Here is a 16059-nt window from a genome sequence, read left to right as displayed (position 1 = left end):
ATTTTTTGTTTGTCACTCACTGAGCTGCGATCTTGATAAATTTCTTGAAGAGCTGCACACGTTTGCAGAGGGTCGGACACAGAAGCACTTCAGTCATCACCCACTGCTGAGTCTCATTACAGCGCTGTAGCAGCTGCTCCAGCGCCACCGTGTGGCTAGTGCTTGAATCGCGGCTCAGCATAAAATACACCAGCTCTTGCTACAGGGTCATGACAAATCACATTACTATTGTTATTGTCTGCTTGTTGAATATTATCAAAAATACTTATATCATGCTGACAAAAATGGCCCTGACTGTTCAGACTGACAGTTCTGCAGTCAGAAATGTGAATGTGTGTGTGAGGGAACGAGACTTCACCTCATGGACATTACTGAAGAGACTCCAGTCACAGTTGGTGAGTGATACAGCTACATCCCACGTGTTCATGCTCAGCATCTTCACTGACCGCTGCTGCAGCTGACCGTTATCAGTGAAGAGACTCTAACAGAACACAACATTCATACACTAACTATCACTCATCCATTTGCTTCAGTGCAAGTGCATTATACAGTTCATTGTACAGTGTATTTTTTCAGTGGTTCACAGCCTTTTTGACTTCAAAGCCCCCACTGACCAGGACAATATTCACAGGTCAGCTTCCTCCATCAAAAAACTTTGTCTAAGTGAGCGCTCAGTGGTGCATTTTCAACAGAGTGAGAAATATAATGTCAGTTTATGTTGTATTCTTGAGTTCTTAGCTGTTCTCAATCAATATAAATTAATTTAAATCATCTTATAATGATTAGAAATTAATTTAAATCAATATAAATTATCTTGAGGCCCCCCTTGGATGATTTCTGAGGCCACCTTGAGGGCCCAGGGCCCCTGGTTGAGAACCACGGAGTTATTTGTCTGTTTTTTTTATTGGCTATATCATGGAAAACAGGGTTTTCCTTGCTCTTGAAATAAAAAAGCTAAATGTACCATGCAGCTATACTCTCAGGTTCAAAAAGCAAAGTTTCCTCCCCAGTCCAGACAACCAATTATGAAAAGTATGTTTAAGCGGGCTAATCAGAAATGATGATAACAATATGAATTATGCTGGTACTGTAGATGGAAGTTAACCAATCAAAGCAGAAGTAATTTACAAATAGAAGTCTTTATAAATTATTGCTGTTCTTGGAGTAAGAAACCCTGAATAATATTTTGGGCTGTCAATCAATTACAAATGTGATTCAATTATTACATGACATGCCGCTTAATTAATAAAAAATAATCTCAGATATCAATATTTACTATTTTGTGTGTTTAAGACAAACCCAAAGATCTTTTTTAAGAAATGTACATGAAGGTCAGGGGCATGATTAAATGTTTTTTTTTATTATTATTCTAATTATTATTATGAATTGTACTAAATTGACTGCCCAAACAAAATTATAAGTGGACTTCAGGGAACAAATAAAAGGCCACAAAAGTGTAGAACATGGCCTCTTTAAAGGGATAGTTCAACCAAAAAAAGTTGAAAAACTTTCTCGTAATTTACTCACCGCCATGTCATCCAGGATGTGCATGACTTTCTTTCTTCTGATGAACACAAACGGCGATAGTTAAAAGCATATTTCAGCTCTGCAGATGTATAAAATACAAGTCAACAGGCTCCAAAAACTTTGAAGCTCAAAAAAGCAGCATAAAAGTAATTTTATGACTCCAGTGGTTTAATCCATGTCTTCTGAAGCGATATGATAGGTGTGGGTGAGAAACGATCAATATTTAAGTCCTTTTTTTTATCAATACTCCTCCCTGCCCAGTAGCTGGCAATATGCTCAAATAATGTGAATTGCCAAAAACAAATAAAGAAGAGCACTTAAGAAGGCTGTCTAAAAGTGGAGATTTATAGTAAAAAAAAACGACTTAAATATGTATCTGTTTCTCATCCACACCTATCATGTTGCTACTAAATGGATTTAACCACTGGAGTCACATGGATTACTTTTATGCTACTTTTATGTGCTTTGGAGCTTCAAAGTTTTTGACCCTGTTGATTTGCATTGTATGGACCTACAGAGCTCAGATATTCTTCTAAAAATATTTGTTTGTGGTCAGCAGAAGAAAGAAAGTCATACACATCTGGATTGGCATGTGGGTGAGTAAATGATGAGAGCATTTTCATCAAGCAGATTTATTTGAACAGTCTCACCATGATCTCAGTCAGGTCTCTTCTGCAAATGTGCAGCCTGTCAGCAGCACTGAGCGAAGCCGAGAATACACACTGATCAGACTGAAGCAGAACCTTATCTAGAGAGAGAGAACAATAGAGAGGAAGTGTCAATGGCAGAGAATAAGCATATGCAGCAGGGCTCACTTTGTGGACACCCATATGTGGTTGTTCAGAATCTAATTTCAAAACCATGGACATTAAAGCTGAAGACTGTAACTTTTTTGGTGTTTAAATACTTTTTCCTATCCTTGCCTAATATGCAGAGACAACTATAAGTGAGCCATTCAGAGGTTTATTTACTTTAAAACTGTAAACTAGAAGGGGGTATTAATACTTTTGACTATGTAGCATACACAAGAAAAGAGGAAAAAATTAAATAATGTATTTGGCCCACAGAGGTTAGTAGTGACCCTGCAGTATGGGATGCCTCATACACAAATAGAAAGCTACAGCTCTGTCAATCAATATGAAAACAGATATTCTACACATTCAGACCTCCAGTATACGTGACAGCGACAAGCACCATGTCATCCTCAGGGCAGTCAAGCCTTTCTGCCACAGTCCCCAGCAGTTCCTGCACACTCACTTCGCTGTGTGTCTTTACACTCACGTATGAGTCTATGGTCACGTACACACGGCACAGCACTGAGGAGACACACAGCAGCACTGCAACGGTCAGTCACCAGTTCACATAAAATTTTGTGAAACAAGATTCTCACTTGCTGTTATTCATAAACAACCTGCCACTGGTCGCCAGTAGCTCTGCAGGCAGTCAGAGTGCTTTGAGTGTGTAGAAGAGAAATATGAGGGAATATCTGATGAGCTTACCTTCCTTTCTCTCCCTTTGAGCTCCTCTCATGGGGTGCCAGCTCTCCTTCAGACTCAACTGATGGACGAGAGTTTTATTCTGAAACATTGCAAACACAACGGCATTGAAAAAAGTTAACACACACCTCGAAGCAATAGTGAGAGTCTGATATGTGTATAATATAGAGGTTGACAGATAGTGTATTTAACTAATACCAATAATTAAGGTGGTTGAAAATGGTAACCAATAACTGATTTAAAATCGATTTCTAGACTGTTAATACATTTTCTTAGTCTTTCCTTTCTATGACAGGAACAGACATAAGTGGTAAAAATCCCAGATGCTATTTATTTTGCAACTAAAAACCCAATGATACTAATAATAATGAAGATTTGGTGTAATTCACCAGATTAGGATTTGTATGATTATTCACAAGATATGAAGTTGGAAATGTGCGGATGACATATTTCCATATAGTATAATTTCTCTCACTTTAAATATAGAACATTTGATTTATTTAATCAAAATAACAAAATATGCATTAAAGTGAGGATAAAAATATTGATGAATATTGTAAATGATGAAAGACACAGACAAATTCCCACAAGATGTCACTGATTGTATTTATTTTAACACTAGAGGCCGCTATTATACTGTAGAACAAAGACATTCTAACTGTAGAATCCTCTGGAGGAGCAAAATGGAGCAATAATAATAATAATAAAATAAAAAAATATCGGCATAGATATTGCAGATAACCGATAGTTCCAAAAAGCAACAATCTGCACCGATTAATCGGTCAAACCGATATATCGGCCTATCTCTAGAATAATACAGCCACCCAGTACAATATTAAACTTTTTATAGTTGGTAAAGACTTTTTGAAAGAATATTTGATATTAATTTTGAACATGAGGAATATTTCAATTTAAAACAAATACTTCTAGTCCTAGATAGTGATTGGTCATCATTCCAGCCTGCTAAAATAAGCCATGATGGTGTTAACACTAAAATTCTCAATTCTCTACATTGTAGAGATTATTAAAAGGGCCATATTATATACTTGATTAACACATTTAAATGTAATTTAGTTTTATATTACAATATTCAAACTTCTCTCTCTGACCTTTTAAATTAAACAACCTGTTTAGCTGCTATAGCTTTAAGAGTTCAGCTTTCCACTACCGCTTTAATTTCAAAAGAGCAAGTGAATTCCTGTTTTCCACGATATGACCCCTTTAAAACATGACTAGTTAGTCACTGTGAACATTGAGGTGGTATCATTGAAATTTTGTGCTGGTAATATAATGTATGGTTTTAACTCTTACCTTGCTTTGTGGTGAGTACTCATCTACAGTGCTGATAGACATAGAAAGAGAGACAGAAATAAATTATAAAAGAGAATGAGCAAGAGGGATCCCTTGAAATATAAATGTGCCATTATATCAATGCTGAATGCTGGCATCCCCCACCCGCTGTGAGGAGCAGTTGTAAAAAGCCCTCTCATTCAGATCAGGACTGCATGATCAGCGCTAACATTAAAATCTGACACGTGGTGATTTACTGATGACCGCATCTAAATGAAAAGGCACAATGCTCTCATCCATGCACACCTCATTTTGATCGAACAGCCTGATAAAAGAGAGAGCTTTATAGTCTTCGTATTCCCCATCTGATGCCACTCTCATTAATCACTGGACTTAAATGAAGCACCAGCAGGCATGTGATGTGTAGCCGGGAGGTTATTGCTAGGAATGATGCATAATAAACAGAGACATTGGATCAGAGCTCTTGTACAGTACACTAGTTAGTTTAGACATACTTGACTGAATTTATATTTCTGAGAATACCCAGAGTGAGCAGAGCTCACGCAAAGGGTGTCTACTTTGAAGAAGCTAAAATTTTAGACAGTTTTGATTTATTTCACATTTTTGTGTTTTTTGTGGTTGCTGTATATTTCCAATACTTCCTTTTGTGTTAATATATAGTTTTTAGAACTGTACAGTTATTCCAAAAGTGTGTTTAGGAGTAGGTGTTAATCTGGTAGTGCAAAAGTTTGTTGGGCTTATCTGTTTGTATTGGTCTAATATTAAAAAGCAACGTTACACCCAAACATGGAAGTCCAACTTTCCTAATCTTTTGTGCAGTGTTTCTGTCAGCTATAAAGATGTAGGCTATGACCCCCAAAATGCCTGACCCTGACTTTAGTGTAGTTATGAACAGGAGTGTAGTAACCATTATAACAAGACATTTCTGGCTTTTCCACACTTTTTAGAAGATAATCTGTACATTTTATAAGTGGTAAGATACAAATTGTAGCCATCCATGTAAAACCCCCCAAAAAAAACTATTACTCACATTCATGTTTTTCCAAACCCATATGACTTTCTTTATTCTGCAGAACACAATAAAGAGCGTTGCTAACACTGGTTTCCATACAATGGCAGCTGGTAGTGATGGTGATAGTCCATGAGACTCGTATGTCATTTTCCAAGTCTTCTGAAGACATACGATCACTTTGTTTGATGATCAGGAATCAATTAAATGTCATTATTCACTCTCAAATCAAATGAAATTGATTGATCAACTCCAATAAACAGATTATAATCAAATATGGCAACATGTCTAAACCATCAAACATCATTGGTTCTTGTGTCACGACATTTGGTCATGAGATACACAACAACCAATGAGGTTACATGTTATGACGTGATGTTTCATTAGTGCGGTTTACAGGAATTAAACAGTGATTTGCCTTGATTGACATTTATGCCGTTTTTGGTTGCTCTTTTAAGTCACTATCTATTGTTATTTTATTGAAATCAGCAAACGGAATATATCCTTTGCAACATTAACAGAAATCATATGGGTTTGGAATGACATAAGGTTGAGTAGATAATGAAAGAATTACATTTTTTGGGTGAACTGTTCTTTTAATTCCAAGCAGAAGCCTCTGCCAACCACTATATCCTTATATCCTATACGATTGTGTGGCCTTGCCTGTTTCAGGTAAATAAGAGCACATATTGTGAATGTTCTTGGATGTATCCAACTTGTTAACAGTCAATTTCTGATTAATATGTTGTTTCTTTAGTTAGTTTATTAGTTAGTTAGTTAATGTTCTGAATTTAAGAGTTTTCCACATAAAATATGTTTGTTCCCCTGGCTTATCTGTCAGTTCTTTCATTTGAGCTGAGGTCATTTAAATCCACAGTCTTCTAAATCTTGTTAAATGAATTAAAGCTCCATTATCACACACAGCAGAATGTCTGTTGGGTGGGGAACGACTGAGGAGGGCTTCAAATGTCAACACACAGTGAGATGAGAATCACAAACAACAGCGTCTTTGTAATATCAATTAACTCCATTAATATATATCTGTTCTCTCCTCCTGTCTCCCAGGTAACACACAAAAAAAGAAAGGAAATCATTTCATTTTGGGATAAAACTTGAAAATGCAGATGGGTCTTTTAGAAGGCATCACTCTGTCTTTTGTATTATAGGCAATGCAAACTCTGAGGGACGCTATTGAGTGAAAATTATGAATGCACCTCAAAATATCAAGAATTTTCGTAACAAAGTGCTTCCCAGAAGTCAGCAGGGATAATTTGAGTAGTTTGTTACATCACATGTGGTCTGGTTGTGGTTATGAAGTGACTCACTGTCTGCGTTGCATCCGCAGAAGTTTCTGAAGTTCTTTGAGATCTTTTTCCAGGAAGGGGAACTCATAAAGATCATCTAGAACATATCTGTACAGGGTCTGCAAATTGAAACGAACACAAGATATAAATAAAGTCGCAAGAGGTTATTATCTGGGTCCAAGCACATGTGAAAAGAACATGACCAAAAGAGACAAATTTGAAAGAACAGATTTTCAACTTCTTTCATCGAAGTTGCAAAATAAGATTTTAAGTTATAGAGCCCTCTAGTATCAGAAATGTAGCATGTGCCCTCAGCATGTCCTGTTGTACATGTGTACCAAGTTTTGTAAAAAAAAAAAAAAAAAAAAAAAAAAGTACTGACTGACTGATATCTATTATATATCAAATTTATTATACAATAAAATGTATTTTGATAACTTTTTGTCAGGAACATTTCTAGATGATACTCACCAAATGTCTTGTGAATAAGACAAAAGGCCTAGGAAAGTAAGTTTTTCAGAAAATTCTTATTCTAAAAAATTTTATACATGGAAATGAAATTGGAGATATAATTTTTTTTGGCTAGACTCAAAGAATCAGAGGAGGACTAAAATTCTAGTCCATACCGTTCCGGAGTTATTAGCGAAAATGACTGCTACTCCCTTACAGTATGCCTCTTGGCTTCACAGTGATGTTTAAAGGAATATTCCGGGTTTAATACAAGTTAAGCTCAATTGAAAGCATTTCTGGCATAATATTGTTTACCCCAAAAAAATATTTTGACATGCCCCTCCTTTCCTTAAAATAAAGCTCAAATCTAGGTTGCAGTAATTCCACTTACAATGGAAGTGAATGGGGGCCAATCTTTAAAAGTGAAAATACTCACTATTTCAAAATAGACATAAACAATATGCATGTTAACATGATTTAAGTGTGATACAATCGCTTACTAACCTTTACTGTGTAAAATTACAGCCAATTTTACATTGTCAGTTAATCCTAAAACCCTAAACCGACTGTAAAAATTATGATTTAAACAACTTTACAGCTCAAATAAGATATGAGTTTTAACAGATGAATTAATGTAAGCGCTTTTATAAAATTATAAGCTTCACATTTCTACCTTTAATCCTTCCAAAAATTGGCCCCATTCACTTCCATTGTAATTGCCACTCTGTAACTTCGATGTAGGATGAGTCTAAATTATTTTTTGGGGTAATTAACATTCTGCCACAAATTCTATTGATTGAGCTTAATTTGTATTGAACCCAGAATATTGCTTTAAGTCTATAGCAATCGATGTAGATATATCGGATATTGACTGAAATGTCATCACTTGCAAAATGCAAAGCCTCGACTTCCCGAGGTTTCAATAAAAAACATACAGTGCATGATAATGAAAAAGTCTGAGGGCATTTCAGAATCATCTGATGCCAGCAATAATGTTGCGTTCTCTTACTCATTAGCTGGTGTTAAGAAATCAAATGCTCTAGGGGCTTCTGGCAGTTTTGTATTTCCAAAAATAATTCCCTCCCTCTCTATCTCCCTCCCTCCCACAATCTCTCTCCATCCATACCTTGAGGAAGAGTTTGGCGTGCTCGTCATCCTGCGGCAGGTCTGTGCACAGCAAGCTCCACTGGGAGAGCAGGTGCAGCACTTTTCGCTTCCTGAGCAGAGTCTCACTCCCTTCTTCTTTCATTTGTCCTTTCTTTAAACAATAGGTGAACCAGAAGCAGTTAAGGCAACAAATCTACACTAGACAAAAACATAGTTCAGAGGAAGAGAAAACGCCTGAGGCTTAAATATCTTTATTCAATTAAGAGAGGTTCAATAACAGACTTGATACGTGCTCTCAGCTAAATTTGGTACTATAAATATCCACTTTCACTTTCAAATGTAAAAAGTGATACTAAACAGGCACAACATGTGACTTTCAGATGTGAAAGTGAAAGTAGAGATTTATAGTAAAAATATTGATCTCTTTCTCACCCACAACTATCATATAGCAACCACTGGATAATTATGGATTACTTTTATGCTGCTTTTATGTGCTTTTTGGACCTTCAGATTTCTGGTCACCATTCACTTGCATTGAAATGACAAACAGAGCTGAGATTTTCTTCCAAAAATCTTCATCTGTGTTCAGCAGAAGAATGTAAGTCTTCCACATCTGGGATAGAATGAGGGTGAGTTAATGATGAGATAATTTAAATTTTTGGGTGAACTATCCCTTTAATGAAGAGTGGAAATATCAGTACGAAATATTTTTTCATTTGCTTAGGTATCAAGAACACTTGAATTTCTAAAGTAAAATTTTTGTATAAAAAGTTGACAAAAACTATAAGCTTTATTTCTATTTGTCTTTTGACTTCTGCCATAGCTTAAGCAGTGCTTTTTGCGTTTTTCACTCAAGAAGTAAAACAACTTACATTTTGTGTTGATTCTCAATTAAACCTATTGTATGCCTTCAGAAGACTGGGAATATGAAGCATGTGCCACATGGACTACTTTTATTACAACTTCGGGAACTTTTTTAAACTTTAAATTGAGTCTCTATCAACTGCCATTGTACTAAATTCAGAGAACGGGACATCATTGAAAATTCTTCCTTTTGTGTTTGCCGAAGAAAGAAAATCATACAGGGTTTAAACTAAATGAGAGTGATAGCAAAGTTTTCATTTTTAGTTAAACTATTCCTAGTTATTCCAGAAAGGTAGTGTATATTTACAATATACTTTGTTGAAATATAGGTAGAAATGAATTGCAGCACCATTTACATTTATGCATTTGGCAGACGCTTTTATCCAAAGTGACTTACAGAGCCCTTATTACAGGGACAATCCCCCCGGAGCAACCTGGAGTTAAGTGCCTTGCTCAGGGACACAATGGTGGTGGCCGTGGGGTTCGAACCAGCAACCTTCTCATTAACAGCCCTGTGCTTTAGCCACTATGCCACCACCACTCCTGTATCAGTATTAATGCATGTAAATAAAGGATATTGTGCAAGTAATGCTTGGCACAGGTCACTGGTGGACATGAACACAGGGTATGTGAGCAGGAAGTCATCCAACAGACTCTCTGAAAATGAACAGAACATGCAATACACATTAGACATTTTATATTAAAGTGGGAAAATGTACACAGATTTATGCAAACTTTGACATAGAAAAGAGTTTTAGAGGACAATGCCAATGGATTAAGAAACACATACAAATGCAGAATATTCTACAGAAGATTTAAAGATTGATCTTTTTATAATGCAAATGACTGCAGCCACATTAAGATCATGAATAGAAAGACTCCAGTGAGTATAGTGTCATGAAAAATTCAGCACGACTGAATCAAACACAACGAGCATTTTAATGTGCATGTTTGTTTTCATCTACTCCCTCTTTTTCTCTGACATCCTTTCTTTCGCTTTCTCTCTCTCCCTCTCTCTCTCTCTCTCTCTCTCTCTTTCACACACTTTGCTCTTGCTCCACTTTAATTAGAGTCTGCCTGGAAGCGTACTCTGCCGATGCCGTTCATACTTCATCTTCCTCTGGAAGTATTCACTCATTGCTGGTGTCCTTGAACTAGACTGGTAATGTTTTTAATCCCAATAAGCAGTGATGGAGGCAATCCTTATCTGCCATGCAGACAGACGGAACGTTTGCTCAGAGAACAGTACTAGACCCAACTTAAACACAGGTTTTATAAACTTATGCTAAAAGGATTACAGTACATTTGGAAAAGATGCAGAGGAATTTATTAGCCATTCATTACATGATTTATCATGCTTGTCAATGTTGTGGTGTTCGTAATGCAGAGCATATTATATGCACTGACTATTTATGGTTCAATTATTTCATATAAGGATAACAAGACTTGATAAATGAACAGTTCATATAAACTCATTGTGAAGTACTCTATAAATGACTGGTATTTTATATCCATATGGTATGGTTGGCAAGATGAGCTTTGTAGCTGCATTCCATGATAGAATCGCTTTCACTTTTCAGTTTTATGTCCCTGACTGTGACAACAATGGTGACCAAGGCGGTCAGTCCTTAACATTGACTAAAATTTCATTTTGTAACTGTTTAAAATCCAATGAGCTAGAAATCCTATGAGCTTTTACATATTGCTAGCGAACAAGAAGATGAGAATTGAAAAAAAAGAGAGGGACATTACTGGAAAATGGAAAAAAGAGAGGGAGCTCATAAAGACTGATGTGCATTCACTCCTCATTCTGCTATAATTTGCTCTGCAGTAACCTACATTTAAGCATATGCTCTCACAGACATCAATCAATACTATCATCTTATCTACACATCGTCTGAATCTCTACATTGGAGCTTCTGAATCCCTTATCATATCATAATCCATTTTTGGCTTGTGAATAATTTAGAAAGCTTCTGGACAATCTGGACACCTTCCAACAAATGTAACAATGTAGAGGATTAATAATATTCTGCTTAACCTCATTCAGGTGAGCAAACTCAATAGACATCCTTTACATATGCTTTATCATATTTGTATTTTATCATATCATACGGGTGCTGGTTTGGAATACACCAAACACTGTAAAGGTTTTCCAATGCATTTAGTAACCTTGCAAGTTACCACATGTCATCAGCATAGTTGATCAAGCTGATCTAGATGTCTTTCAAGATATTATATGTGCAGTGTGAGATACACAAAATGAATTATTTGCAGGGTGACTTATTGCAAGGCACCGTTAACTGAACAAGTTATATTCTTTATTTGAGAAAATGGCTCATAATTAGCCACAGAGGAAATATTATATACATTCATTAAACATGCTCGAATGCAAGAACAAAATGAATCAATCTACTCTTTTAAGGATCAATGGACATTATATGCAAAATCAAATACAAATTTGTATGAAATTGATCAGATTTCCTTCTCAAACCAACATTGTGAATAATTTAGACAGCTTACAGAACAGACAAGTCTTTACAACATATGCAACCACATTGAGGTTCACTTAATGTTGTGTTTCACAGATGTAGTTCATCATTAATTATGGTCATGCTCCAGTATATGTTTGACATCAAGAACGTGTCCAAAACGTCTTAAATTATAAAATAATTAATATACTTTTCAATTTTAACACCTAAAAAAGAAAAAAAACAACATATTTTTGTTAAATGCTTTGATTGAAAAGTGTGCTTGTGCTATGTAACTTTAAAATAAATGCCACTTGGTTTGATATTTTGGTATCTAATCCAATGACATGCAGCCATTTTAAAGTGTGGCTTAAATGTCCAAACACTAAGGACTATGTAATAAGTAACATTTTAGCTATTATAAATGTAGTTTTTGTGGATGCCTGAATCTGCGATTAAACAAAGCCGTAGTACTTATTCTACAGTCATTTCTCAGAGTCACTCTGACATTAATTAACAGTGAAATAGACTGATTATGCAATCCAAAGCAAAACAGGGGGGAAGGAGGGATCGAGAGAATGAGAGAATAATGAATGAGTGAGTGTTTTGTGGAGCGGTGTATAGTGACTGAAGGATTCCTCCTTAAGCTGTAAATCCTATTAGTGCCACTCTTCCTGCTGGCTGCAGTGTGAGTGTGCTGCATTGGCACTGTTGTAAATTCCTCCTTAGTTTCACACTTACTTCCCTGAGCTTTGTGCTTTCTGCTCTACTGAACCGCTTGCAACATTATGGTAATCTGCAGAGCGCAGCTGTACACACCGCAGCCAATGGTGCTTGCTCACTGACAGACAAGAAAGGTTTACATAACAAACACCCCAAAATGATGCCCTGAAACTGATACCAAATTGCTTTAACAGGAAAAAAGCCCCACAAAACACTTCCACTCCAGAGTCACACCTTTTTACAGTGCAAGCAAATGGCACAGTATTACAAAACTAAATTAATCTACCAATACTGCAATCGATGCATCATTATGCTCTAATTTTGTTTAATACTGCATTCAAAGACAAAACACAGCAACTACCAAACACTAAAACATTGAAAAAATTACTTCAAAGCTTTATGATTATTAGTTGAATTAGATTAAATAGGGACTATCACATTTTCTCATTCCCCTTTCTCTACATTTGAGCATAGTGCAGTCAAACCTGTCTATCTTAACCTAAACTGATTAAAATGTGCTGTTTGCAGGTTAGCCCGTTTCACTGCAGCACGCTATGTTCTCTCTCTGAAACCGTCCTCCTTCCCAGCACCACTGGTCTAGATCTGCTTCACAGGTATTGAATGCGTCGCTAATTGTGCAGCAGCAGCAGCATGTCCAACAACACCTTTAATGTATTCTACATACTCTACATATAGAAATGTGTGGCGAGCAGGGTGGGACAGAGTGACATCTGGGCAGAGCGAGGCCAGGAAGGTAAGTGGTGAATGAGCTCTGCCTGTGAGCCACATCGGTCTTGCATTCCATTATGGAGCGGCGGGAGTTTTTGAGGAGAGGAGACAGCAGCAGATGGGAGAGACACATGAAGCTTGTGTGTATCTGAAAATCAAAGCGGCCTTATTGTGTGCGACTGAATTCTGCAACAATAAATATCTACATGTTTTGTCAAGCCGGTCCCAGCTTCCTCCGTTCCATAATTGCTACAAACTGTGGTATAAAAGCCATATCATCCCCTCATTTGTGCTGGTTAATTAAATGTCAGCATGACTGTGATTTCCTGCAGCCTCATGCCTACAGCCCAATGACAGACATGCTAATGTTCAGTACAACAGCACAATGCTCGAAGAAGTGTTAAATTAGCAATGCTCATTCAATATTCTAACATGCAGCTACATGCAAAAACGCACACACGTAAGCACTAATTTGCAGAGGCATTCTCATTAACACTTTCTCTCTGTGGTTGCAGATAAACCTGACCTACTCTTCACTCTTTCATTTATTCTCCAGAACAAGATCATTTTCTTTTGCTACCAATAAAACAGGATTATTTTTTCATTATCTGAAAAAATGAAGGACTTTGCTGCAGCACCAGGTGCCACTTTACTTAGAAAACCTCAGAATGCCCCTCTGCTATAAAGAAGTGCCACACCAGCAAAGGATTAGACATGCTTGACTTCCATGGGAAATACAGTTTTTTACTTTATGATAATCCTATGTCTAGCAAACTACTGAACTGACCATGACTAAGAGTGTAGAATGAAAATGTAAATTGTAAATGATTTATTCATATGGTAGAAGTTGTTGTACTGCTTTTAATTTATACTTATATCGATTTTTGTCTTTTTAATTATGGTATTACAGTATTTTTCTGCATTGCCGTAAAACATGACTTTACTAAAGTAATAAGAATCTAATAAGAATAACCATTGAGAATAATGAATGTATTAAAAAATAAATACATAATAAAATGTCCAAACCCATTAGGTTAATGAGACTTTAGGCTGAAAGTGAAAGTGTATATTGATATTGTCGATGCAAAAATGCAAAAAATTGGGCTTCCTTTTATTGTACATTTCAAAATGTATATTTATTTATTTAGGGTTAAATGTGACTTGGGTTTGAGATTCCCCCTTAGCCTTTCAGAATCAAGTTGCAGATAGTTCCTGAGAAGATGCCATATTCAATCATTATGAATACCAAAACATCTGGAAGCTTAAAAGATTTCATTCTAAATCTCATTAGATAGGAAGTTGTTTTGCGAACAGTTTCAGCAGAATGTGGATAAAAATCGCTAAGCGATTGCAGAACCAATGTTTTGTTTGTTTTTGCACTCAGTGGAAAAGTAGGTCTAGCTGTGTCCTCTTTGTACAAGCTCTCTCGAGTTCTTTCTCCTACACTAGGCGAAATGTCAGACTTAGCTTGACTCGAAAACAAATGTGAAAAAAACGTAGCATTATTGAGCACCTCAATGACACTGGAGGTCAAATAAGCAGCTGGCTGATGCTGTGATGGACAGCTGAGGGATTCTGTAGTTCATGGCTTGCAGGCACATGTCTAGTCAGCTGCTTATGATATTGACAGATGCATGCAAGGAAGCGGAGCATGCAGGAAAAAATTAGACTGTTACACTTAATGAGAGGTCCTGTCAGATGATTGACTTGAAACCACTTAGAAAGTCACTTTTAGTTTGCAATTTCTAGATTCTAAAAGACCCCACGAAATCACTTGAATATTTGGGTGATATTCTTATTCTAGAGAGAATTTGAATGGACAAAATGTGTAGTGCAACATGAATCATCAATATTTGTATTTATCTAAGAGAATGACTGTTAATTTTTAATGCATAAATCTGCAATAGGTTAATTTGGTACATTTTTAGGAAAACACAGATGGCTTCAAAGCTAAGTGACTAATACTAGTCACTATTAGTAATAATACTAATAACCACAAAACACAAATTTGGATTTAATGGGGTCTTTAAAAAGAATGTGTACACAATAACACATTGTTCTTGAGTTTTTGATGTCAGGAAGTAGTACTTTAACCAAATTGTTCCTGTTTTGCATAAATCCTTCTCATAAAGCTTTGCGAGTCCTGACAGCTCATAATTTTCAGGGTTTGTGTGGGAGTATTCAGTAAGTTATCATCAATGAAACCATTTTCACAAGTCCCTCTGTCACCCAAGTGGACAAGGTTTGATTACTACTCATTGATCAGCACTTGCCAAATTCCCTCAGCAGGCCTTGTGCACAGATACGACCCAAGCACTGTTCAGGTGATTGACTTTGTTTAAGGCAGAAATAGAAGGTATTGGATCAGGTTAGCAAAACCAATAAGCATCCCTTACAGGGACATATGGGCTTGAGCTTGATCATGTTTGTGCAACATGGGCTAAGGTTTGGATAGTGAACAATATTAAAGCTCAATAATTCATTTTCAAACCTTTATGCTTTATGTTGTCTCAGAATAATCCAAAAGAGACAGTAACCAAATTAATCTAGATGTTTTTCAGAATATTTACATTAACTGCTTCTATTTATTATTGTAATAAACATAGGAACTGCATGTGGTGTAATAGAAAATTATCTTTAGTCAGAGTGGTGCACTAAATAATGCTTTGCAAAGTGACTTTTCTGTTTAAAAATGGGTTCCTCTGCTACTCACAGAATTTTCGTGTACTTCTGTATCCTCGTGCAAATACACACAAACAGAGGTTGAATGCAGAAAAACATAATTACTTGCATTACAAAACACTGCTCTGGTTATCATTTCCATTTTTACATTCACAAGATTCATTGTTACAGTGTAAAATTTAACTCATTACTCTTTCTGCATACACTGCATGTTCAAACGTATGTGGACACCTAAACACCAAAACCACATGTGCTTGCTGAACATGTAATTACAAAACGTCTCGGTTACTGTTGTAATCTATGTTCCCTTATGGAGGGAACGAGACCTTGTGTCGATGTAGTGACTCTAGGGGTTGAACTTAGGAGCCCAAATCGCCTCTGACATT

The 16059-nt window shown here is 36.3% G+C and overlaps 1 protein-coding gene across 5 annotated transcripts in view; it reads right to left on the bottom strand.

The window, feature by feature from the left end:
* LOC127656088 (rap guanine nucleotide exchange factor 5-like) overlaps nucleotides 1-16059 on the bottom strand; it is a 78744-nt gene that overhangs the window by 8027 nt on the left and 54658 nt on the right. For all 5 annotated transcript variants that reach the window (XM_052144257.1, XM_052144259.1, XM_052144260.1 and 2 more), the window contains 9 exons: nucleotides 9647-9725; nucleotides 8224-8368; nucleotides 6669-6766; nucleotides 4335-4365; nucleotides 3027-3105; nucleotides 2694-2843; nucleotides 2178-2275; nucleotides 359-481; nucleotides 21-199 (listed from right to left, as the gene is read on the bottom strand). In XM_052144257.1, the coding sequence (XP_052000217.1) occupies nucleotides 21-199; nucleotides 359-481; nucleotides 2178-2275; nucleotides 2694-2843; nucleotides 3027-3105; nucleotides 4335-4365; nucleotides 6669-6766; nucleotides 8224-8368; nucleotides 9647-9725 (982 nt within the window). The remainder of the gene's footprint in view (nucleotides 1-20; nucleotides 200-358; nucleotides 482-2177; nucleotides 2276-2693; nucleotides 2844-3026; nucleotides 3106-4334; nucleotides 4366-6668; nucleotides 6767-8223; nucleotides 8369-9646; nucleotides 9726-16059) is intronic.

The sequence above is a fragment of the Xyrauchen texanus genome, chromosome 15 (assembly GCF_025860055.1).
Source record: "Xyrauchen texanus isolate HMW12.3.18 chromosome 15, RBS_HiC_50CHRs, whole genome shotgun sequence".
NCBI lineage: Eukaryota > Metazoa > Chordata > Actinopteri > Cypriniformes > Catostomidae > Xyrauchen > Xyrauchen texanus.
This window is presented reverse-complemented; position numbering and strand designations above follow the sequence as displayed.